Source organism: Helicoverpa armigera, chromosome 22, assembly GCF_030705265.1.
Source record: "Helicoverpa armigera isolate CAAS_96S chromosome 22, ASM3070526v1, whole genome shotgun sequence".
NCBI classification, from domain to species: Eukaryota; Metazoa; Arthropoda; class Insecta; order Lepidoptera; family Noctuidae; genus Helicoverpa; species Helicoverpa armigera.
The window spans coordinates 5448776-5474451 of NC_087141.1; the positions used below are offsets into that span (position 1 = coordinate 5448776).

At 34.4% G+C, this 25676-nt stretch overlaps 1 protein-coding gene and 1 long non-coding RNA gene across 9 annotated transcripts; both read left to right on the forward strand.

Annotated features, from left to right (window-relative positions):
- Positions 1–66: 66 nt before the first annotated feature.
- Positions 67–25535, forward strand: LOC110380736 (sex-lethal homolog). Of its 8 annotated transcripts, XM_064040366.1 has the most exons (10): positions 67–217; positions 800–1051; positions 6997–7227; positions 7502–7609; positions 8025–8206; positions 13668–13755; positions 14631–14711; positions 15692–15764; positions 16060–16245; positions 19020–19212. In XM_064040366.1, exons 2-9 carry the CDS (start codon positions 971–973, stop codon positions 16230–16232), a joined length of 1017 nt encoding a protein of 338 aa, XP_063896436.1. In that variant the 5' UTR covers positions 67–217; positions 800–970; the 3' UTR covers positions 16233–16245; positions 19020–19212. The 8 variants fall into 8 exon arrangements, with proteins under 8 accessions (XP_063896436.1, XP_063896431.1, XP_063896432.1 ...); XM_064040361.1 differs by lacking the exons at positions 16060–16245; positions 19020–19212 and adding an exon at positions 23031–25535; XM_064040362.1 differs by lacking the exons at positions 16060–16245; positions 19020–19212 and adding an exon at positions 23031–25535 and having other exon boundaries at positions 7012–7227.
- Positions 8230–9561, forward strand: LOC135118412 (uncharacterized). Its single transcript, XR_010277575.1, has 2 exons — positions 8230–8834; positions 9167–9561. It is a non-coding gene; the product is annotated as an uncharacterized LOC135118412 (long non-coding RNA).
- Positions 25536–25676: the final 141 nt, after the last annotated feature.

Below are 25676 nucleotides of genomic sequence, written 5' to 3' on the forward strand. Positions count from 1 at the left end.
ATTCTCAGTTCTTTAGTATTTATTATTTTATGCGATATGGCAACCATTTCCAAACCGACCGAATGAAGTAAGTGAATGATCGAACGAATGAGTTGGATTTAGTTTCAGAATTCAGATCTGCGTTTGTCACGATTATTGTTAATAATTTGCAGAAAAAATCTAAAAAGATACTAAAATTCAAGAGAAATAAGAAATTAACACTTGTCTGGTCTGAAACGTAAGTAACGACTATATAATTTTCCCTCAATTGTCGGTTAATAATACTTATAGGATTCTTACCACGCTGTCAAAAATGGTCAAGTAAATAATGATATTTTCTTTTCCCTAAATCCGCTATCCGTATCTTCTAATATTTACAAATATATAAGATGAAACTAATAATAGCTTAACCAGTCCAAGACCTCTGTACTGATGTCAATTCCGTTTTTTTATCAAGTTTGACTCGTGGTTTATTCTTTGTAAGGATTCCCTAATTAATGCAATCAATATAATTTGTTTACCAAAAATAAATCAATTTGAAAAAATGTTTCGTACCTTGTGAAAATATTGTCAAAAATAATCTTGTGTGTTGGAAAACACTGCATAAGTGTCATTTATCGAATGCATTTCCAAAAAATATTAAAAGTGTAATATTGGTATTCAAAATTGATCTGAGTACTTTCCCGCGTTTTTAGTGTCATTGACTTTATATTGAGCATTTTGACCTTTTCCTGTGGGGTCAATATCCTTATGTACCTCAACACTTGAATTTATGCCCACAAAGTGACCACAGAATAACAATATATTTTTTTAATTTCAGGTATAGAAAGCAGACTCATTAGATTCTATAACCAAATAATAGTTTTAATTAAAAATAAAGTAACATAGTAGTTATAAATAAAATGTTGTTATAAAAGTAATTGCTCAATATATAAATAGAAGTTAGTGTTATATTATATTTATTGAAAACGGTGTGTTATAAGTGTAATAAATGTGTGAAAGATATCCGGGGTATTTGTTCGGAGGAACCCCTGTCAGTAGTTGGGACAGGAGTTTCAATTCACTGGAAAATGTAAGTACTTTTGATATCATAATCACCTTATATCTGTATGGACATGCTTATTTAAAAGAGAAAAAAATATTATTACATTTTCATGTTTTTTTTTCCTATTAGACTGGTATTAAAATGACACATTTCTTATGCACTGAATTAGTCCAATTTATGCTAATTAGAATGAGGTCTGATGCATAAGGTTTATGGTATGGATTAATTTCATACAAACAATATAATTGTAATTTTCAATGTATTTTTTTGTCTTTAAAACAAATATTGCCAATTTGAATATGTTATTAATGCATCATAAAATATACAATCATGATAAAACAATAAGTTTTTCTTAGCATTCATGTTTCAAACTTTCAACAAACTTTGATTCAAAAATAAGTTTTCTGGCTAGTGAGAATTAAAAGTAAAATTGATAGTTTTACTATTTATCTGTCTATGCAGATCTCATTAGTTCAAAAATAGGTAATCAGGTACTCTTTCTAAATTATTATTTTTAGAATTTATGCCATATAGATTAGTGAGTTAATCTAGTTGGCTTAATATTTGAAAAGTACCAGTTTTTGTTATTTATTTGAAGTGCAACTGTTGAGATTTTTTCATTATCTAACTTTATTTCAATTTTAATATTTTTCTGTCTTGTTCTTGTGATTTACTGGTAGATTATTGGCTTGATTGTATAATAATCTGTTGCCTTCCCTATTTTTCATGTAAGTACATTTAATTTTATACTTTTCGAGTCTCCTACATAGTATATATCCCCCCTCTTACACCTACATTCACTCATTTAACCCAAAAAAGTGAAGTATTTCCTATAAGAAAAACCTTAAACTTGTAGACAATTGAATTCACCATTAGACTGGCTTACTTATTTTCAATTCTATCTACAATTAGTCATTTTATTTCATCTTTATAGTAGCCATTCTTACTGGGTGATATTCTAAAAAAAAAAAAACATTAGGTATTTGTAAGAGCATCCAGAAACTATACTCAAATCTGACCTATCTACTTATCTAAGTTTTCTTCCATGAAATTCATAGTTATCATAATATGCCAATTCCTTTAGGAAAGTCACAATAGGCTGCCACAGTTTCAGACAATAAAAGCACAGATCCATCAAATATTTTGGCAGTTGATTCATAGAATAAAACAAATCATTATGTAATTTGATCCAATACAAGGAAAAATATGTTTTACCCCATTTTATTTAGAGTTCTTGAAAGATTCTTTGAAGGCAGATTTTATTCTTATAATATAACATGATAAATTTTTCGAATCTAGCCTGTCCACATACCTTTTCTGATTGCAGGCGGTATCAGAATAAATATTGATAGAATCAGCCTTGAAAAATAATCATAACGAATATTGAACCTAAGACTTCATGCTGAGCAGCCAAAAAAGACACGTAAAAAGAACTCGAGTAGTTTAAAAAGGTGATCCAAAAGTAAAAGTATAGTACGGCCTTTGGCTACCTAAGCCCTTGCTTACATTACAAATCGGGCTATATCTGAGCTTGAATATTAGCATACAGCCCAGCCCAGGCTAATAGTATTGTTTCTTTTATGAGATTATATCGGGGTCGCGCCCTAACGAATTTAATTTTCGCGCGCCAGGCCTACTTTGCTGTGTACGAAATCCGCATTAAAAAAGCCATACCTAATGACACTCCAACAGGCCATTATTAATGAGCTCTGTAACTAACGCTTTAGTAAAGAGGCAAGTTCCATTTTACATTGGAAACTTGCCAGCATGCTTGTAGACAGAACGCCAGTGCGAGATGTAGGGTGCCTGCGGTTGTTTGGGACAATAGAATTTTTTTTTTTAATTGATTGGCAACACAGAATTTTGTACGCTAAACTCGAGGAACCCTAGAGTTCCCAAAGTAGCGCCTCCTTTTGCATAAAGCCTCTATTTGGCTTCAAATTGTAAAGACGGACTTTAAAAAAGATTTTTTCTAGGTTCCACAAATCTAGGTAGAAAGATTAGTTTTACAAGCGAAATACCTCAACCTACTAACCTATTTTCGCCTGTGTTTTATTCATATTAAATTACCATTGCGACAGTTTACGTTAAGCCAATAAATATAATTCTTTTGGCACGAGCGTCCCATAGTTTCGCGAGGGCTTGAAAAAATAGGTTTTACACTCCGGCCTGTAGTTCTTTGGAACAAAACATGCCAGAATGCCAAGAGGTCACGTAGAGTAGTATCTATTCTATTTATCCCGCGTGACCCCGAAGCATGTTTAACCTACATCTTAGAGTAACCATTGCAGTTGAATATGTCATCGATTGCGGGGCCTTTTATCATATTCGTTTCGTACCACGATCTGATAGTGCAGTTCGCGAATTCCGAGCTACGATGCAAGTCTATTTTGTCGGTCTTAGAAATAGGATAGGGGAAAGTCGGCCAAGGGTTTATACGTTAAAATTAGCTGGTAACGCAGGAAATTGATCTGTCAAACAAGTGATTATTAAGGCAATTTCCCTTTTGGTTAAATTGTAAAAATGATTGGAAGATTTTTGATAAAGAATAATAAAAATAAAAAAACAATAGCGCTCGCAACAGCATTCGGTACATACACTGTTTTGATTGACGGATTGTTAACTACCTAGTTCCTTTTAATAAATGGGGGAAATTCGAGGAAATAATAGCTTGGAAGTTAAAGGCAAACAGTTCTCAGAATATTTTCTCGTTAAAAAGTAGCTGTAATAATTATTTATTTGGCCTGTCGGTTGATAGTCTTGACTGAACAGAGGTTTGACTCATTGCCAGTTTACAATAGCCAGAGGCAACTGTATAAGTCCTCACCGTTTATTATTTGTGTCCATAACGTATAAACGTTCTTTGAAACAAAATAAAATGCGTCTGAGTAAAAATGCTGCTATTATATGCCCTTCTAAACCCATGAAATATGTCCCCCCTAATACCAACTCCTTTAATTAGACCTCCAAGGGAGAACTTCAGAGGTCGCATTTTTAATAACGGCGTTAATAATGACTTACGCTACTTATTCACACACTGGCCCTGAATTGTGATCCCATCTAGTCGGCTATGCACACGATCTTTAACTTTGCACGAAGAACTTAGACGGTGGGGGAGTGTGTAACTGCCTTGGAAAGTTTACTTCAGAAAACTAGCAATGAATCTTTGGAAGTCATGAATTCTAAAAGATTTTCACTTCGAGATTACAGCTTCTCGCCTGCTCTTAAATCACATTTTAGGCTGGAATGTGTTACTTTAATGTAACATAGTTTGTTTTATATCAGGTGTAAATCGAGTGAGTTAATCTAGTGGTAGGTACCGTATACAGGTTTTTAGGTCACGGCCGCTTGTATTGCCCGGTTTTTTTTCGTTTGATTGTGAAGTTTACCGGCTCTTGTTTGTTCTAAATTGACACAGCCCGGCCCTGATGAATATGTATCTTGTACGATGTGCCATTCATATTGTACAATAAAAGAACCGAGGCTTTGGCGAAAATTAGGAGATAGGCGTTTGGGGTCATTTGTTTTGTTTGGGTTGAAAGGTCATTTGTTTGTATGTTTATTACCATTTTTCCAAAAGCTTTTACCATTTTAAGGAGGCTGTACGTGACAAATCCTTTTGTTTTCTATGGTTATACTATCTTTTAAAGTGATCTCAAGCTAGCATATTTTGCCGCCCCCATATTCGGTGGGTTTGCCCTACGCTTTATGTTCAAATAAGTTTACAATGTCTTAATAAATATTGTAACGCATACAGATTTCGATCCGATATAGACATGTATTTTTTTACGTTTACGCGCGACACTAGCGAGCCGCGTCTTCGGCACATGTCGCGTGAAAACGCCTCCTTATAAAAACCGAGCTTATAACAAACGTGGACTTCATGATGAAATAGCTCCAAGCTTTCCGAATGTATTACTCGACATTATTACTGAAAGAAAAGCTGCTCGTCCTATGATAAAAAGCTTAGTTTGCATTTGGCAAGACTATACTTTTGTAGGATATGACAGACAAACGTCTGAACGTAATCCTTTTGAATTGCCTGTGAGGGCTTTTAGAATGACGGCCTTTTATAATCCTTTGGAAATTCTAATCTTGAAAAGCTTTCGCCCGAGAGAGGTCAATGTCGGATTTTATCGACTGTCTCTACAGTTTTCCTCTGGGTACTCCCGTTTATAGAGATTTCTCACGCATTCCCGCGATTTTGGAGACCTCGCGCTTTGTTTGACTTATGGATTGTGTAGTTTTCAACCAAGCACGATACGCAAATATTCGCCCAAGGAAAAGTTAGGATGTGCCCTATTAAAATGTTAATGAAGTCTTTGATACTTCTATCAGAGCTTTAAATAAAATTACCAAAAAACTGGAGTCTACTTCACAACCATATGACAAAGTTTAATAAATAATATCAATGAGTGTTTAGAAACAAGAGCATCTGTCGCCATTATTGCGGTTACAAGTTGTAATGGTTCTTTTGCGTCGGGCATGATTAAGCAAAGTCCTTTATTTTCATTATTTTAATTGATTTTATGTAGATTATCCGTCTCGCTGTTTTACGATACTGATATAAGATATAATTAAATGAGCGTATTAGGTTTTTGTAGGATTTTAATTAATAAGTATAGTAAAATATTGTTTAATTTTATGAGTGCCGCGTGTCAAAAAAGTAAATAATAAAACAATATTGAAATTCAAAAGTTTAACAAAAAATTAAGAAAACTTATTATCAGGATTTTCCAAATGAAATCAAAAAGATAAAAAGCCATTTCCAAAAATTTCGGTCTGCAATGTTACAGCTGAGAACTGACCTTCATAACTCAAAACTTTTCGAAACTTTTAAGTATTTTTCTTCAACGTACTTGGTAATGGAATTTCAGTTGGTACTTCTAGGATTGCGCATTTTATAACTAATTCTTGGCTCCGTTCGTGCGATAAGATTTACGGTGTGTCTGCCCAACGGTTTTCGAGTTGCACCGAACTAAGTCGGTCAGATCTCTATGTACGTTTATGTAACCCTACGTATTATTAGACTCCTTTATTGTTTTCCACCATAATTAGGTTAATATGCTGGATCTAGTTAATTAGGTTCTTTGAGATTTATTAAAGATTTTTCAACTGAGACACAATGAATTGGACATTCAGTTAATAGAGGAAATATTCCCAATATGGATTATGTTCTACCCCTTTTCGTTCAGCTGTTACTCCGCAAAGCCTTGAATAGACAATAGATAGCAATATTATACATAATGGAATATTAGGTCAATCGAGGTTGCCCAAAATATCATAACAGCATCGAGTTCCCGTGGGGATGTATCTAATTTCACGCGTCTGAAGCTGGATGGAAACTAGTTTGGATTATTTCGTAGTTACAACAAAATTTGTCCGAGCTTCAGCAAATTACTTACCGATTTTCCAAAAAGATACGTAGGTACGTAAACACTATGCGTGCAAAGTGGTCACTATAGGTCAAAGGTTGGCTTTCTGTAACCTTGTAGGAATGTAGATAGATCGACCTGATTACAGATAAGTGGTTATTTTTGTACCGGTCCTTCAATTGATTTTCTTGAGCCTTGGCAAATTACGGACGCCTTGAAGGACTCTGGAATCCTAAATGTAGCCAATTGCTTAGCCTTATTTATTTATTTTGTCTACTTACTTATTTGATTGATACTTTCTTTAATACACTTTTCCTCTAGTTCTTCTAAAGAATATTGTACTGACGTAGGTACTACTTAGTTCCAAGCTTCATGAAAGCCATTTTTGATCAGACCTCCTACGCATTTCATCACCTTATTTTGCGATCCTTATCTTTACACATGTTCATCATCATCCTCCTCCGAGCCTTTTTTCCCAACTATGTCGGGGTCGGCTTCAAGTCTATCCGGATCTTCCGGTCTTTTACACAATTTCAATGGAATATTCAACAGAACAATGCAAGTCCAAAATGAAAGAACAGTCTATATCAGATCCAGGTTTCTATATTCCAGCAAATCCAACAACAGTACCGGGGGAGGGCAGGCGCAGGCGCGCGCTGCTGGGGCAGCATGTCCGAAGGGGGCGGAGTCTCCGCCGCCGGTGGGGACTCGTGCAAGACCAACCTCATCGTCAACTACCTGCCGCAGACCATGACCGAGAAGGACTTGTACGCGATGTTCATGACCATAGGACCTATCGAGAGTTGTCGGGTTATGAAGGATTTCAAGGTTTGTCTTCGTTTTGCTAGCGAATTATCGGTCTTTTCAGAAACTTAAATTATGCCGCTCAATTAGGTATTTTAATGCGATCGCTATAATTATAAAAAAACCTATCTGGACAGGAGGTAGTATATCCAGAAAATTAGAAAGTTGTGTTATGGAGTAAATGGGGAAAACTCAGCAGCCATCAAATAAGAATTACCTAAATTTTCCACAGCACTGTCTTGATCCTTTTTTTTAAGTTACTGACTGCGTACTGAGAACTGAGTAATGTTGGTTCCAGACTGGCTACAGCTATGGCTTCGGCTTCGTGAACTTCACGCGAGAAGAGGACGCGGCGCGGGCGATCGACACCTTCAACGGATACCAGCTCAGAAATAAACGGTTAAAGGTAGGTCCTTTATATACTTTCTTATCTTGGCATTTACTTTGTAGAACGCGTCTATTAATTTTGTGAAGAAACCTTCTGCAATCCATTTAAGCAACTCAAAACTTTTTAAGTGGTAGATAATTTTTTTATCAATGATGGCTGTAAAGTATTACCTTATCTATGTCTAGAAATCCCAAGAAACCGTTTTCTACCTGTACCACATGCGAGTATATATTGCATCTAGCACATCCTTGTATATGGAGCTGAAAAAAGTCAAAATAATGTATGAATCTTGAGAGCTATACTACTATACTCTGGTTTCTTACCAGTTGTTTTCCATAAGACCCCTAATAGGATCCGTGAACCTTGCTATTGACGTTTCGCAAGAAAATGTAATAGGTCTATATGAAATAAAAACCTTTGACTCTGCTTTCAGGTATCATACGCGCGCCCTTCAGGGGACGACATAAAGGACACGAATCTGTACGTGACGAACTTACCGCGCGCCATCACTGAAGACCAGCTGGAGACCATATTCGGCAAATACGGCAGGATAGTGCAGAAGCATATACTGAGGGACAAGAGTAATGGGACGCCGCGTGGAGTCGCTTTTGTGAGGTATGAAGTAGTAGTATCTTTTATAGACCCGATAGAGTTTCTTTAAGTGATTAATATACTCGTGCATCGGAGAGCAAGTAAATGTCGGATTTGCGCTTGTTCTCTCTCCGGTCCGGATTTCAGAGCGAGGGAATAGATAGTGCTCTTGTGTCTACGTAAATGCTTGTGTAATATACAGTGGTCGGAATAGGTAGAGCTATTTGGGGTGAATGACCGCAAACATTGATATTAACATGGACATGCCTCTGAAATCCCGGGATTTTGAAATTGTCGATTGATTTAAGTGAGTTAATATGGGTAAGTGGGCAGTTATGAGCAGGTAGTAGGTGAGCACCCAAACAGTATATACTTACTTATAAACACACACAGGGAGCCTGGAACGTTGTTAGAGGTAGCTTCGTGAAATATGAATTAATTAACCCTTAAATTGGCAGTGTACTCCACAAAAGACATTAACTTTTTTTAAATCGAATGTAGTACCAATCTTTAAAAAAATTCAATTTTTTGTTCTTTTTGGCTTGTCATTATTGTATATTTTGGTAGAAAAAATATTTGAATGTGGTTCCATTGAAAAATAGCTGTCAAATTCAAAATGTCTTCGAAGCGGTCTGGTGTATCCGGGTCACGGGTAAGATTTTTGTGTTTTTCTACATTTTTTTGGATGGGACTTGTGGTTATTTGGCTTTAAATTGCATAGGAACATTATAAATAATATCAATCATTCGTAATTTTGTGTGTAAATAATGTAATCGCAATTTTATAAGTTCATAACTGTGTATGTACTCCCTGAATACCGTTGCCAAGTACGTAGTGAAGTCCACAACATAAACTTTGGTATACACGGAGTACATTGCCTATTACTTAGAAATGCAAACTAGCCTTTGTTTGTTGGTTTTTATGTAAAATGACTTCAGTTGTGTTGTGAATTGTATGTCATACAGCAATTCTTTTTTTTTTCAGCAGTGCTTGAACCTGAAACGACCTGATTTAGCAGATATGCTTATATCTTTGCACCCCACCCCTTTCAAGACGTCGGCTCTTGAAAGGGGTCCGGTACATGGTGGAATTTGGGTAGGTGAAGGAGAAATAATTCAGAAACCTACAGCTGAACGGCCGGTGGACAGTGTCAGAAAATGCTGTCGGACATTTTCCAGAAATAGCAGATAAGCAATCACGCTGTAGGTTTTGCAAAGATAGAAGAACTAAAGTTTTTTGCGTGAAATGCAATGTGCTCTTGTGTTTTATGGTAGGAGAAAGTAACAAAAGAAATTGCTTCCGCTAATCTCACACGCAATAAATGCATATTATGTAGTTTGATAAGAATTATGATTAATAAAGTGAAGATTTTACTAAAATGTGTTTTATTAATATTTTGGCAACGTACTCCACGTAGTACGAACAGAAGAACCACTGTAGTTGGCAACGTACTCCCCGGAGTACATAGGTTTTCGCGAAAACTGTAATAGGTAGATTTTTTTTTCGATTTTTTTCAGTCATCTGTCATCGTAATAAACCAGGAAATAACAAAAAATAATTAAATTTTTGTAATAAATTGATTTGCCAATTTAAGGGTTAAGTAAAACTGTTAGAAACGATACTAAATATACTTTACTGCACAAGGAAATATTAAATGCCTACACAATACAGAATAGAAAAAGATAATATCGCTGCCACCGGCTGGAGGTACGCGACGGCTGAGGGGGAGCGCGAGGGGAGTGCTAGCGCCGGGTTTACGCGGGCAGCGGGAGGGGCGCGGGATCGGCGGGCACGAGCGCTCGCCTGCGCCGCTGCGAGCGAGACGGCGCTTCTCATTTTACCACGGCGGTGACGCCGCATTTTGTTATTTCGTATTTATTGTAATTAATGTAATACACAATTGTCAAATCAGTCTACGAGTTTTCCTGACCAGCTCCTGCTACACTAAGTTATCGATACATCAAGAACAAACCAATTTATCTCTCTTTTATTATTATATGTTTATGCTCCATGTTGCCAACCCGTCGTAAGCGCTGTTTTCGTCGCTTATTTTTTGTCTCTTTCTATCTTAAAACGTCTAAAGTATTAGCTGTCTCACTTATACAAATACAGGTACAGCGGGCTTCACTCACTCTTTTGTTTCGGCTTGTAGAGTGCGCACGTGTGATTTATTGTGTTCCTTATTTTATTTGACGTTGGCTTGTTAACTGGTTTCTGGAATCTTACTAACACGAATACTTTGGCTTGGATTTACGAATTTTGATTTGTTTTTTGCGGACTGGATACATTTGAAACTGTTTATTTGATTTACCTACCACATTTGGGTAAGTGTTTTTTATTTTTATAATATCTACAAAGGACATTTAGTGAAAAGTAAAGTAATTGTCCTCTGCTAAATACATATTTTTCAGGCTTCCGAAGTTCCAAAGGAAGCTTTATAGTTTTGCCTTGTCCGTCTCTTTGTCACAGCCAATTTTGATATACAAAAGTTTGAAGTGGAATTTTTCGTTAGTGACCTGAGTAGCAGGGAACTTGTTTACGTAAATTGTGCTCTTCCGCTACCCTACACCTTGTAGGTGATCCGACACGCACCTGACCGCTTTTTTCTAATATAATCTTGTGTTAAAAGCTAAGTCAATTACAATACAAGGTGGACTAAGTCCTCCCCTCGCACACCCTTCAAGTACCGCGTTTTCCCACAATAACCATTTTCATTGGCTATTGACTGCTCTTACCTAAATATTTTCGGACATGAGCTTGACAGTGTTCTATCTGATTGTCTTAATCGGCTAACAAAATGCATTTGAATTATGTATCTCATACTTACTGTGCAATTGTGCAACTGTGTGTGGAACAATTTTTCGTGAATTTTTCACACCGTTTTTATTTCGACTATTTATTGGAAAGATTTTAACTGTTTACTATTGTTTTAGGGCGATAGACAAGAAAAGCCAAAAATGCCAAATATCAAGGAAGAAACAGTACAAAAGTGGATATCCGAATATCCAGAGCTGTTATACGACCACGCTAGTCGTTCAATATATTGCTCGAAGTGCGAGAGCCATATAACGGCGAAAAATGTAACATCAATAGACATGTCGAAGGAGCCGTGCACAAGGGAACGTTTAAACGGCCTCCGGAGGAATTTTATTCCGACCTGATCAAGTTTCTGGTTCTGTGCAATATTCCCTGGTCGCAGATGAAAAATCCAGCATTCAAGGAGTTTTTTCAGAAATATATCTGTACTGTTTGTTGTGGTACTTGTACTAGTCGTAAAGTACCCGATGAGTCGCTGTTACGAAAAGTATATTTAGATAAAGTTTTACTAACAAAATCAAAACAATTTATGAAAAAAATCAAACTGAAAAATTGTGGATATCATTAGACGAGACAACAGATTTTTTAGGTAGAAATATTGTACATTTTTTGATAAAACCATTGCATGAGAATATCTCAAATCGGCCATATTTAATTGCCTGCAAGATGTTAGAGGTGGTTAATGGACAAACCATTGCCAACTTTGTAATACAGTGTCTTGAAAATCTATGGCAAAACTCGTTTGAAGAAAAAGTTGATAATATTTTAATACTATGTACTGATAGTGTAGCATATATGATATCTGCAGGGCAAAAATTGAAATGCTATTTACCACAATTAAAACATGTAACATGTTTTGCTCACGCACTTCATCGTGTTTCTGAGCAAATTCGAATGGAATATAATGATGTGGATATTTTGATATCAAATGTAAAAAATATTTCTAAAAGCGCCAAGCCGTGTTCGCATTTTTAAAAGAAAATACCCTGACTTACCACTACCTCCACAACCAATTATTACAAGGTGGGGTACTTGGTTGGAGGCAGCATCATACTACGCAAAACATTTTGATGCAATAAAAGATGTTTTGTCTCATTTATGCAGCTCTGATGCAATAGCTATCCGAAACGCGAAAACATATTACAAAAAGAAAACATACAAAACGAGTTACAATATATAGATGAATATTTTTCAGTTATACCGTTTGCTTTAAAAGAATTACAAAAGCACCACTTGACGCTAAGTGATTCATTTTTAATATTAGATACAGTCAGAACTTGTATAAATGAGTGTGCATCAGAAAATATTAAAAATAAAATTGAAAAAGTTATAGAAAGAAATCCGGATATAGATATATTACGAGAATGGAGTGAAAAAATTGTAAGAAATGAAACAGATGACCAAATTTTATTGAAATGCAAATTTGCTCCAATGACCTCAACAGATGTCGAACGTTCATTTTCCATATATAAATGGATTATGGATGTAAAAAGAAATACATTAAAAATGGATAATATAGAAAAACTGATGGTCATTTATTTCAATTCCGTAGATGGTGATGGGTTTTTCAGCGAAGAATTGGTAGACGATGAAACATCATCGTCTACCGGTTTAGAATAATTTAATAAAAAGATTAAATTAATAAAAAAATAGTTAATTATTTTCATCACGCGCAGTAGCGTGAAGTCTTTCATTTACGAGCATGTCAAGAGCTTCTAGGAATAGAAAGTGTATCGTAAAGTTTTGTTACTAATCGTTAAAGATTAACATAAGGAAACGGCTTCACGTCACTGCGAGTCGTGAAAATACCTACTCTCTATCAATGTTTTCAATACGACGGCGTTATTAATGCTGAAAATGTCATAATTACATTTTTACGAATGATATAGTACAAAGTTCTTTATGCATATTTTTGTAATTTATTTGCTACTTACTACTTTAGTTAAGTATATTTATATATCGTTGTAGACAGACCAACCAGTAATGTCAACTGTTTTGAAAATTAAATAATATATCTAACTCGATCATCGCATTTTATTTATATTCCATGTCTCCTATTTACTATAGTAAACTAATAAAAGTGGATTATCCATTTAAATATAATGTTCTAATTAAGCACTGACAAAAGAAAGTACTTAGTTGTTTTTTTTTTAATTTCGATAATTCCCGGAATTTTTGGAAATATTTGGCATATCTATGTTATGTCCGCATGTAGCAAATAACAAAAATACTTCTACTTATTCCTATAAAAACTACTTGAACAATGTTTTTTTAATTCCAAGAATTCCCGGGATTCCGGGAAATATTTGGCATATCCATGTTATGTCCTCATGTCGCAAGTAGCCAAAATAGCTCTACCTATTCCGACCACTGGTAATATAACATGTTCTTAGACAGAATAACCACCGTGGCTGGGTATCCGCACAGATGCCATTTAGAGCTCAGTAAGTGCCTCCATCAAGACAAAAAAAAAACTCGACAAAAGGGTCCAGGAGTCGGCAACTTTTGCGTCAATTTTGTTATTGAAACCTATCGGTTGTTTTTGAAAAGATAACTGTTTTTGTTTTTTGTAGGTCTCTGAGCACTTTCCCGCTTCACCTAAAACTCGACGAGTCGATAATTTCATACCACTAAAATGATGTACAGATATCCGTCAATTTATTTTCAGATTCGACAAACGTGAGGAAGCGCAGGAGGCGATAGCAGCGTTAAACAATGTAATACCAGAGGGAGGCACTGAGCCACTCAGCGTTAAGGTATGTAGCGCCATCTATCGAAACACTTCAGTAACATTTTGTAAAAGTGATTGAAGTATTCGATTGCTAAGAGTGAGATTGCTAGGGGTGTGTTAAATTTCGTTGCTCGGTGTTGTGAACTTTCAAATCGACTAAATTGTTTGGTCGAGTTTGTTTCTCTCTATTAGAAGACTATTAGACATTCTATGCGATTTCTTCTTGAGAACTTTAAACCTGGTTAGTCGAGACTTCATGTCATTATAGTTTACGAAGCGTGAAGTTAAAGTAAGTATCTATTAAGATACTAAAAACAAAAAGCACAACCGTATCTATGCTTCAGCCTAAGCAAGTTGTATCTTGAAGCTTTTTAACAAAAAATAATCCATAAAATAAGTGCTGTCAAAAAGCTAGTGCCCAAAAATTATAATAATGCACAAAAAAGGTCAGTATAGGCCTGGAGCTTGCTACCATAAATGACATCTCTTGACTTCAATGCTTAGCGTCGAAATTACTATTAGTACAGAAAACTAATCTTCTCACACCTCATCGTACTGTTTCAGAATAGGGTTGCCAACATTTTTTAGGTCGAAAATTGTATTTTTTTAAATAAACTGAATAATGGAAAAAAAAACATGAAAACGCTCTGTCTCCCAAATATCATATAGACAGAATCTGGCTAGTTTTCGCATAAGCAAAATTTTTTGCCCTTTTAAGCCATTTTACAATATCTTATACTACAGCCTATTTTTTTCATTGCCAAAAAAATACATAAGGGCTTATTTTTGAAATATACCTACCATAAATTCACGCTTTATTACTGTTGGCAACCCTACATAAAGCAAAGGAGTCGGGCGCTATTGGCGGGGTGGGGTCTAAATTGTGTTGTCTGTGTACAGCCCACGAGCAGCGACGCCGTACTGCGCCGCTCGGGCACCGTCCGCGCTCACAGCCGCCTGCGACTGCACAGTGACACAATGGTGCGAGCTAGGCTGCCCGGCAGACACACGGGCGTACAACATGGCTGACTTTACTTGTCACCTGCCTCGCAAAATAATATTCGACAAGTCCATAATACCAATAGTTTATATACCTATTAGAAATAGTAATATTTTGTCCTCAAAGGACATGAAATTAATGACATGTTTGCCCGTCAACTGAACTTTACGATGACGTCGTTCGAGCCAGGTGTCAAGTTAATTTGCCCGTGTAGTACTTCTGGACTTAAACCACGGAGAACAAAGTCACTAGCGGAGATGTCATAATAAGAAAGTAGCGCGACAAAACGCGACTGTTCGGGTGTCGACAAACGTTACAAGCTCTGCCCTTCTTTGAAACCCGCCCATTTTTATCAAAATAAAATCACTAATCAAGACGTATAAATTGGTCTTGATTTGAAAAGAAAACCGAAAATCTTGTTGGTTCTAGTTGATAGTTTTGATCACGCCTACGGACGTATATTACTTGATGTGGCTACCTTCCTTATGGCATCTCCGCTCAACTTTCCTTACTCCGTGGTCGTTCTTCTGTGGAGGTTCTAGAAAGACAACCTTGTGTCTCTGGCCGGGTAGCTCCAAGTGCCAATTACGTCATTTTCTCATTGCTCATTTTTTTTTCTTTTTCTGTTCTATTTTTAAATGTGGTCTTGCTACTTTGTTTCGGTTGTGCTGTTTTTCTACTAGATGCTTCTTATGGTAGATTTTATTGGTGTTTTTGAGGGAGGTGTTTTATTTACTTTTCGGTGTCAAGAGAATGTTGAATGGATGACGCAATGGCCAGTATTAAATAGTACCTTAAAAAAGTGAGAAAAATGGTCTCGTAAATACGAACCATTCCGTGCTGGCCACTGTGTAATTTTTGAAATATTTTTGTCTTTGTGGATATGAATGGTATTATGTTGCATTTTTAACGCTTATGTACTATGTTTCAAATGTCTAATGATGATTTCTGATGGTTCCAGGTGGCTGAAGAGCATGGTAAGCAGAAAGCTGCGTACTATGCGGGATGGGCGGCGGGATTCCACCATAATAGAGGTGAGTAAGTACTTATCGATAATCGAGTAGGAGTAGTATCGATATGTGGTTTCTTCACTTTTTCTTAAAATATTGACTAATATTTTTGCATATTCAACGAATCTGGTCCGAAATAGGTTTTTTTTAATATGTGTATTTTATTGTTGTTTTAATTTTTAATGGAAGGTAAGTAAGACTATGTCATCAAATTATGTTCTCGTGTAATTCTATGTTATTTTTGGAACGGAATAAATACTAAAAGTGTGTGTACTCCAAATATACATTTTAAATCGCCTGTGCACGCTGCCTCGGATAGCCTCAGTCCACCACATCCCACAACGCCACCACAGTCTCGACCAACTCGACATGCTGCACAGCCGGCAAGATTACACGACCAACTACGGAATGTACGGCGGCCTGTCCAACCGTTACCTTCGCCGCGACTACTTCAACCAGCCCTCTTATATGAGCCATCACCGCCCATTTTGAAAAGGGCTTTACTGTAAGAAGTTCCGTCTAACCGATACAAGGATATAGACGGAGAGACTTTTCATTTTAGTAGTGTAATATAGTGTTGGTGTTATATTTAAGTGTTTGTGGGAGTTTTTGAGGAGTGGGGATGCTGTTGTATATTGCGGATTTTAGAATAGTGTTTAGTGTTTTTTTTTTGTTTCAAATTCGACTGCGTTTTCCTAAAAGTGATTTTTATTTGCGTATATATCAATTTAAGTGATGATCACACTACGGTTGGTGTGGCTTAGCTAGTCTGAAGTTGGCTGATTTTCGAAGATATTTTCTTTTCAAAAAGTTTTACCTAGCAGCGAAATAGCTAACTTCAGATTAGCAAAGATAGGTCTATTATGTGATGTTCTGTTTGTCAAAATTAAATAGTACTTCGTCCCACCTATTTCGTCGTAAGTTTTAATTGTAAGAAAATTGATAATTAGTTCGTAAAAGTGTTCTCAAAAATTCCCACAACAAGTTCTTATGTAAGTGTGGTTCAAATATTAATTTGCGCTTAGTTCCCCCTCCATTGTTGAAATCCTAAGCTTCTTATATCTAATCTAAGATAGAAAAGACTCCTATGAAGTATGGTAACGTTTGACGGTGTTGCCAGTAACGGGAACAGATTTTGTTGCCAGACTAAAAAATCTTTTCTCGTTGTTTATGCTCTGGCCACGACTGAGGCGATGTTAAATAATATTTTAAAATTGAAATTTTGGATAATAAAAATTACTTCGTGTTGGGTTGAGAAAGATTAACCTGTCCAGTACTGTCCATTTGATTTGTTGTGATTAAATCTTTTGTTTCGAAAAATAATCTTTTAACAATTTATTTTCAAAACATTATTATGAATTAAACTCCAATTTCTATTTTAATATTTCTACATTTCATTCACTTCTCATCTTATTTCCGGCTCAACACAAGATATAAAATTAATATTTATAAAACTAATCTGAAAGTTATACTATAAAACTGAGGGACCCTGTCTCAGCACAAAAATCCTGTTATTGAATTCTAGTATTTTCTAGATCTTTCTAGATTCTAGACGTCTCATAGTGAAGCACTCAACGTTTACCAATAGAGAATGTTTAGACATGAAAATAATAAAGGACTTATGTATTATATTAGTATTTGTACTTAATTCTACAATAGATTCGGCTTTCGATTAAACACGAAAATTATGTATATGTTTCTTATTCTGCGTCAATAGATTCGGCTTTCGATTTTACACGAAAATATGTTTCAAGTAATTTTGCGTTAAAGCTTTGTAATATTTTAATTCGCCGCCTTGTTTAAAATTAGTAACTTATTTTGTGCCATTTCGTATGTAGATATTATTACAAAAAGGTTTGCTTTTTGTATCTATAAATTATTTTTAGTTGTAAGCTATCGAATATTGTTAATCTGAACTGCAACAGAATATGTATGTACTAGATGTCTGACACTATGAACGAAATCATTTAATATAACATAAGTTGTGCAAATGTCAATTTATTAATTTTATCTTCGTAATGTTGTTCACACAAATTCAGTTCTGTAGTAGCAGGTATATTTTTATAGTAAAATAGTCGTATTCAACTAATGAGTGGCTAGCCGGATGTTGTATGCAGACAAATACAAATGTAGAAAAATGTGCTGGCTTAATTTAAACGTCATGTGTGCATTATTTGTATAGTCATACATGTAGTGGAAAATAATTTGCAGCAACTCTATGATGATAAGCTTAAAAAGCCTGCTTTGTTGACCCGTGCTTGCGCAAAGCATTGCGCAAAAAATGCGCAGTGTTGCGCAAAAATTGTGCAAAGCTTACAAGCTTCTCCCAGTATATTTTATTTATATCAAATATTTGTGTGAACAACATCACCAACTTATCGGCTTATGAAAACATATAATGTGCTCAATAGAAATAAATATATTATTGTCTGTTAAACAGCGTTGTAGCTAGTCGTTTGTATAAATACAAACATTTTCACTAGTTCACTATAAAGTATGTGATCATTGACCCGGTACGCGCTTGTATCTAGATCTTATGCTGTTAATATTAATTTGTTTTTAACTAGATGATAATATTGTTTAAGCACTGTATTGTTATATTTTAGGCTGTTGATCTCTATATAAGTTACCGCTGCGGGAATTGTGGATTGCGTTAAAAAGCGATGTTAACAAATGCAGTAGTTTGAGCCTTGCTTTAAATATGCGTATTTATATGTAGTGCTTTTATTACAACTAAATACTGCCCAAATATCTTTATTTATTGCACTTATTTTCACAAGGAATATCATTATGAAAATTCAAGAAAATTAAATACATAAACATGTTACCTGCAACTCTTTCTACCATTCCAGATTGTCGCTTTTTAATGTGATACACATTTGCCGTTAAAGTTGGCGTTTAGTTACTAAGCTTTGTATTTACACATTATTGCACTAGATAAGTACAAAATATTAAGTTATATAAACACATTGATGTTAGTTTGATACGTAATCGGAAGGCTTCTGACGTAATGAACGCTTATTTTTGACAGAATATGTACATTGAGCTTTTGCTTTCACCAAATAAACTCATAAACATGAGAGCTTAGCGGTTATAAGCGCTTTATAATTTTGCAAATATCGATAAATCGAATTTTATCGACCGAATTTTAGTCGATTCAATAACGATTTTTATTCGATTTAATTTCGATTATTTTATCGAGCTTTTACCAATAGCAGCTGATTAAAATAATTTACTGAAGTTTCGTATATTTGATCTAATGTTTGTTCGTCTTTCTAGCGTTGCCCCGGCCTGCAGCCCGGGCTCCGCTGACCGACTAACTCTACGCATCGGTCTAGCGCGTCCGGCGGCCATATGCAATCGCCATCTTTAAATTGTGTTAATGCTGTTTGAGACATTTGTTTTAAATGTTTAATGTTTTTTTTTTAGTTTGTTGTGATAAGGTTGTGTTTTGGTTGTAAGAATAGCGTTCGTCTGGCAATTGGATGGTGTTTTAGTTTTCTTTTATTACAATAAGATATGTTATCTTTACGTCGACGATCATATCTATCTGAAATCTATAATTTATCTGAAATGGCTATTATTTGCTTTCTTTCAATGAGAACAGAAACTGTTAACTTCACCCAATTTGACACAGTTGACTCCCGATTAGTTGGGTTAATTAAATGGCTTTTGAACATCGTTATTTCACATCTCTGTCAATGTTTGTGCATGTTTGCCGAAGAGTAGCAATTGATTTACAGTTTGTGTTTAATTCTTTATTTTAAATAGTTTTTATGTTACTTGGTGTGTAAAATAAAATTTTTGCAAGCTCAATTTTAAAGTACATATCGAACTGATTGAGCTGAAATGTTACCAGTTCCTTTGCCAGGAAAACGCCCTTACACCAAAACCTAACACCAGCTATAAATATAATAATAATATGCGTTCATTATGGCGGAATTACATTGACAATATGCAGCGGTGATCAGTAAGTTCAATAGTTCGGAGTTTACCAGTGTTGTTCCCGTATCGACTACGTTCCTATTCTATATGTGATGGGTGTCCGGACAACGTGTTAATAATAAATGAGGTTTTTGTAAGGAGGCTGGTTTGAAATTGAATTAAAAGTAAAATGATAGACTTGTGTTTTTAAAGTAGATGGATAATATATTTTTTTGGTAACAGTCTTGATACTTTTTGGTCATTATTTTATAGATTGAATTCTACATTTCGACCCACTGAGCTTTGTTCTACGCTATTAGCTATGATTTAGTGTTGCCATTTTATGACCAAGAAAAAAAGGGTATAATCCTGAAAAAGCCTGGGTTCAAAATAACTTAATAACTGTTATTTAGCTGATAATAAAGCTATTTAAACATTATCAAAAATAATTAAAAAGAATTAAAAAAATCTAGTCAAACGTAAATTGTAAAAAGGTGTATAAAGTATGTATTAAGAAAGAGAGAGATAGATAAACCGTCCCGATACCCATCACATGGCCTCGTCCCTTCCTAGGCTAGTGACTGTATATTGTATTACGTAGGTAACTGTAGACTCTTGATAAGTACTCGAGTTCAGTGGGGATAAACATATTATTTTCAGTATTAAAAAGTGTGTTAATTTTACAAGCTTATTATTTAACTTGCAATATATGTATGTATGTGACTATGTGTGTTCGGGTGGAATTTTACAACTTTGAGCTGAAATGTTTCGTCTAAAGATACGTAGTCAACATTAAAAAAGTAAGACGAAAGATCTAAGTGTAAAGGAGTTTGTATCTGACAAAAGTCTGACTGTTATAAAGCTAAGAACCAGTTGCATGATTTATGTGTATGAAATTGTTTCGTATACTTGTTTAAATCTTATGACTTATCCAAGTGTGAACCTAATTATGAAAGTTCTGAAGCAATTGCATTTTATATGGGTTAAATGAACGTCTGTAAGTATTTTTTTTTTGTGAAGATTGTCTAGGTAATTATTGTGTTAGATAGGTTTTTCATAAGTATGTTCCTATAGGTTAGTATACACTTGAGGTGCTCGGATTTTAGGTCCGATTGGTTATCGAATAAATGAACAGAATTAGTGTCTCTTGAATGACGTGACATGAAAATGAACAGGTGGTGATAGGATCAATAATTCAATTATTTTTGTAGGAAGCAGTACTTTTGGGTTAGTGTTTGAGCACCTCCAATTTTAGGGAATTATTATTAATATTTTTTAAATAAGTTTATTATATGGCTATGACGGTTAAACTTTAGTAATATCTTAATTATTTAGCAATTTATTAGTGCTAAGTTCTTATAATTGCATTTCTTAAGTCATTTAAGTTGGATATTCCTCACTGAACACGGAACGTAGGTCTAGAATGCTAGAACTAGTTTCCCAATGTGAATTGTGCCTAAATAAAGCGTATCTCTAAGTGATGTACTATCGGGTTCACCAAGTCTAGTGTTTGACGAAATTTAAAACATGTTAAAAGTTAATATTTAAAACTGAACAAGTGTAAGTAGGGTGCTGTTCTCAAAGAAATGTTTGGGAATTATAAATAACAATATGCTATTAAATAAAAATGTTGTAAATTTAAGCTTTGGTGAAGAGATGGCACCCAATAATTGTTTACGATAAGTGTGACAAGATTAGGAATGTGATTGTATGAGCGCGATTTAGAAAGGAGTCCAGATGTGTGAGCATTACTTTGTATATAAACTTTCCCATATAATTTATATATGTTATAAGTTATAAGTTTCTACGCTAAAATTGCGATGAGGGAACAAGATTTCCTAATGGCATGTTCAAAAAAGCGTAAGTGAAGTTGTCGTACTGCCCTTGTAAGACCATTTCGCTTTTATTATTGAAATGCGACTGATATATTGTGAATATAAAAATGTTAGTTCGAATTTGTAACGACACGATTGAAAACTTCCAAAGGACAGGGGTGTGTATAAATAAAATCGCTAAATACATTTTGTAGGTCGATTCGCTGTGATAAGCGATTTTAAAGTCATTTAAAATTAGTGTCCAAATGACTTTTGTATATTAAAAGAAAGTGTGTTTCAAGCTTTTTAGTAAGTTCTCAAAATATCCTGTCATGAACAATTTAAGACAATCACCTTCGTCAATCTTGTAGCGCTTATAATATTTTTTAAATATAAAATTGTTAAATAAATATGTCTGCGTGAATGCTTGTCGGTACTGTTGTTATATTATGTGGCTGTAGTTATAATATATTGTGTGGCGTCTGTTAGTTATAATACAATTTAATTTTAATATTTATATTAAACTATGCATGTGATGTGACAATGTTTTTCTATCCAATGTTGGTACGCGACTAGAAATACGGCCTATTTGCAACCATACTCTTCATAACGTTGTTGTAAAAAAAAACATATAATTTTGAATTTAGAATATCGTATAATGGCAACATTTATTGATGTTTAGAGAAATAGATGTGTTCTAAAATTGAATTAACGAATAGTGACTTGAAATAGTACGTATTTTTAGTCGAGTTTGCTTTTTAGCATCTTAAATATCTGTTATCACTATAATTGGCCTTATGACGATTATTATATGAAATTATAATAATTTAAGTTCTTACTTATGATAATAATTCAATTATTATTATTACGAATATTTTAGATGTTATAATGATATTTGTAAAACTAATTATTTATTAGTATATTGTACTATTAGTGGTTAATTTGTCATACATATATTTGACTGTAAATTACTTATTTATTAATGTTGTAGTTTTCGCTTATCGAGAGAGGAATATATGAGATTATCGATATATTTAACGAAATGGAATATTCACCAATTATTTTTATTTAGTTATGAATACCTAATGAAGTTTAATTTTCATTGTTCTCTGCGATATTTAGTGAACTCACGTAAGGAATGTATTTTTTTCTCAACTTTCATTGATCCTAATAACATCTACAATGTTTAATAAATGTGACGTTCGGATTTACGAAGCAATTTACTGCGCTCTCACAAGCAATGAAATATTGACACATTATATTAAACAATGTAACTTTGCCTATATAGCGTTATAATGTTTTAAAATTTACAAAAAAAAAATATGAAAAACTTTTTAATATTATGAAATAGTATTTTGTGATTGTATTAAAGTGTACGTAAAAACTAAGGTTAGGTCGAACGAAAATGCAAAAGTATTCTTCCAAACTTTGGCCAAACGATAATAGTGATGTATAAATAAATATTATTCATGAATTTTGTATTTTTAATACCACATGTTTTTCAAATTATTATCACAGACATAAGATATAATCGATAAAATATTTATTTCAGGTGATTATGCTTGGACATGCGGTAACTGCATGATGCCAGATCCTTGGGACAGGTTTTCATCGCCCCCCTTACCGGGCAGTCACCCCACCACCCCTAGGAATGGCTGCCGCCCCGGGGTCTGCGTCAACAACCGAGTGTACCCCCCTAACTTCGTAGGCAAGGGGGCCACACGACCGAACAGGGGTAGAAACCTACCCTGGGCCCCCAATTTTGGTGCCGAGGACCGCTTTAAAGGGCAACGATGCAGAAACGCACCGTCGCCATATTGGTAACGGTTTTCGCGTTTGAAAAAGGCGTTTGGTTCCACGTTTGAAAATTCAAACGTTTCGTGTTGTTTATGGTTACCGATTTTACATGAGGTTTATGCTGGTTGAGCATGATGAAAGAGGAAGGTAGCTAAGTCAATGTTGTCTATGAAACAGATATTTAGTATTGACTGCGAAGTTATGATTAGGATAATTCCTCCTACCTTTCTTCGATATACAAAAACTCTTAGACCCAGTACAAGAAGTATAGATCGGTCCGTAGCATCGAGTATAGAGTGGTATATAACTTGTGGGTAGTTGTGAATTTGATCTCAATACTTTGTAAATAGTGTGAGGACGAGAGCTGAGTCAAATTGTTTAAATAACCAGCCTTACTTACTTGGAACGTATGAAGCAGACTTTTTCCAACCAGATAAAATGGCCGATTTCCTTTTTTGAAACATTGAAGTTTAAAAATGGCTGGCCCAAAGATGCTTCTTAATGGTGAAAAAGTTTGAAGTAATGCTTACTGCCTGACAATTTAAAGTTTAAATAGTATCGATACTATTTTGTGACTGCCTCTGCGGCTCTAATCGAATTAATTTAATGTAGGGCGTTTTATTAAGACATAAAAATTCGTTGCTTATGATTTGTGCAGGCACTGATTAGTTCGAATGGTTCATGAAAGAAGTCAGTCTTAAAGAAACATACAAAGACGCCAGTGTTACATGTAATTTAAAAATTATCTTTATATCAAGAAAGTTTGCTGTTATATTCTACTTTTTATGAGATTTCGACCATTTTGTCCGGTAGTCTGTGACTTCCACTACTTTATGCAGTGTCTTCTTAGATATATTTTGAAGTTCCTAAGTTAGTTTAAATAGTTGTTACGGAAAAGTTTTGCAGTCTGTAATCACCAAGTGGTTAGTCGCAGACAAGGAGGTTTTAAGCTGTCTATGGTCCAAGTATGTTTTTCTGGTTATAAAGAATTGTAAATAAGGTTGTATAATTGTGCGTGTGTCTTAGTCGATTTAAACGTAATGAGTTTTAATGCATTGCCGTTGCAATTGGATATTTAAATAAATCGTGAGGAAAGAGTTACGGCTCGCGATTCATTTTTATAATCTAGGCAAAATGTACTAGGTAAAATGTATTTGCGCATTTTAATTGTCATGCATTTTTACGTGGCAACATTTTTTTTAAAGAGATTTTTTTCTCTTTTTAAAAAGCTCTTAAATTTTTTTATTTATATGAACTTTGCTGTTTTGCTTCATAACGTAAGTAGCAGCTAAAATACTGCTGAAATGTTTTCACGTAAAAATGACAAAATATATTTTTTCATAATTTTAACCTATAATTTTTTCTGACTTTGTCACGAAGATGCTTTGTTTAGTTTTGCTCATGTTTTTTGACGAGTAACTGTTTCGTTTTCATCTCATACATTTTGGTTTATTTTGTTATTGCAAATAACTTTTAATATTTTGCATTTCATTTAGTGTTAGATGTTTTGTGTTCTTTATTCAATGTGGTAGATTATTTTTGATGCCGTCTATAATTTTCAACCGCCTTTCCAAAAAGGAGGACGTCCTCAATTGGGATGTTTTTTTTTTCTAGCAACATACTGTTTGGGAGAACGAGATAGCGTGTGTTGCATCTCTTAAAACATTTTGGGATAACGTTTGTGTTGTTTTGATTCACGAAACACAAACTAATAATGTCGCTTAGGACAATTTTATTAAAATGACAAATATTACTTTTTTAACCGGCTTATTTTTTTTTATAGGCTAAAACGAACTATTGTCCTAGTTTACGTTATAATGGTACCTAGACCGGAAGAGATTCTTAATATGAAATAACAATATTTAAGTCCGTGATGAAAATAATGAAGTAAATTAATATTTTTACAATTAAAATGGTAAAGTTCGGTTACAACGGATATCCACATTGAATGAAGAAGAACATTCTATCCGTCTGTTGCACAAAGGTCCATTAAAATTAAAGCTTCTTTATATCTATTGCTGTCTCTTTCTTTGTCAACAAGATAATAAGTGATAGCAATAGATTTAATGAAGCTTTAATTTTAAAGTACCTTTGTGCAACTGACGGTTAATATGTATTTCCTCACGTGTAACGTAAGTTTTTTTTTGTACATTTTGTGTATTTTTTTTGTAACTACGATTTATTATTACGTTGCATTGAGTTTGTTTATTTCTACAAGAATTTCTTCTATTTGTATAACATTATAAATGTTATAACACTGTTTGTTTGTTTTATTTCAGTTTTATAGTTGGATTTATTTGCTGGTGGCGTAGATATACCTGTGCTTGATCATCTAAATTCAATTTAGATAGACATATTCCTTCTGTGGCACATAAAATCAATGCATAAAATAAATATAGGA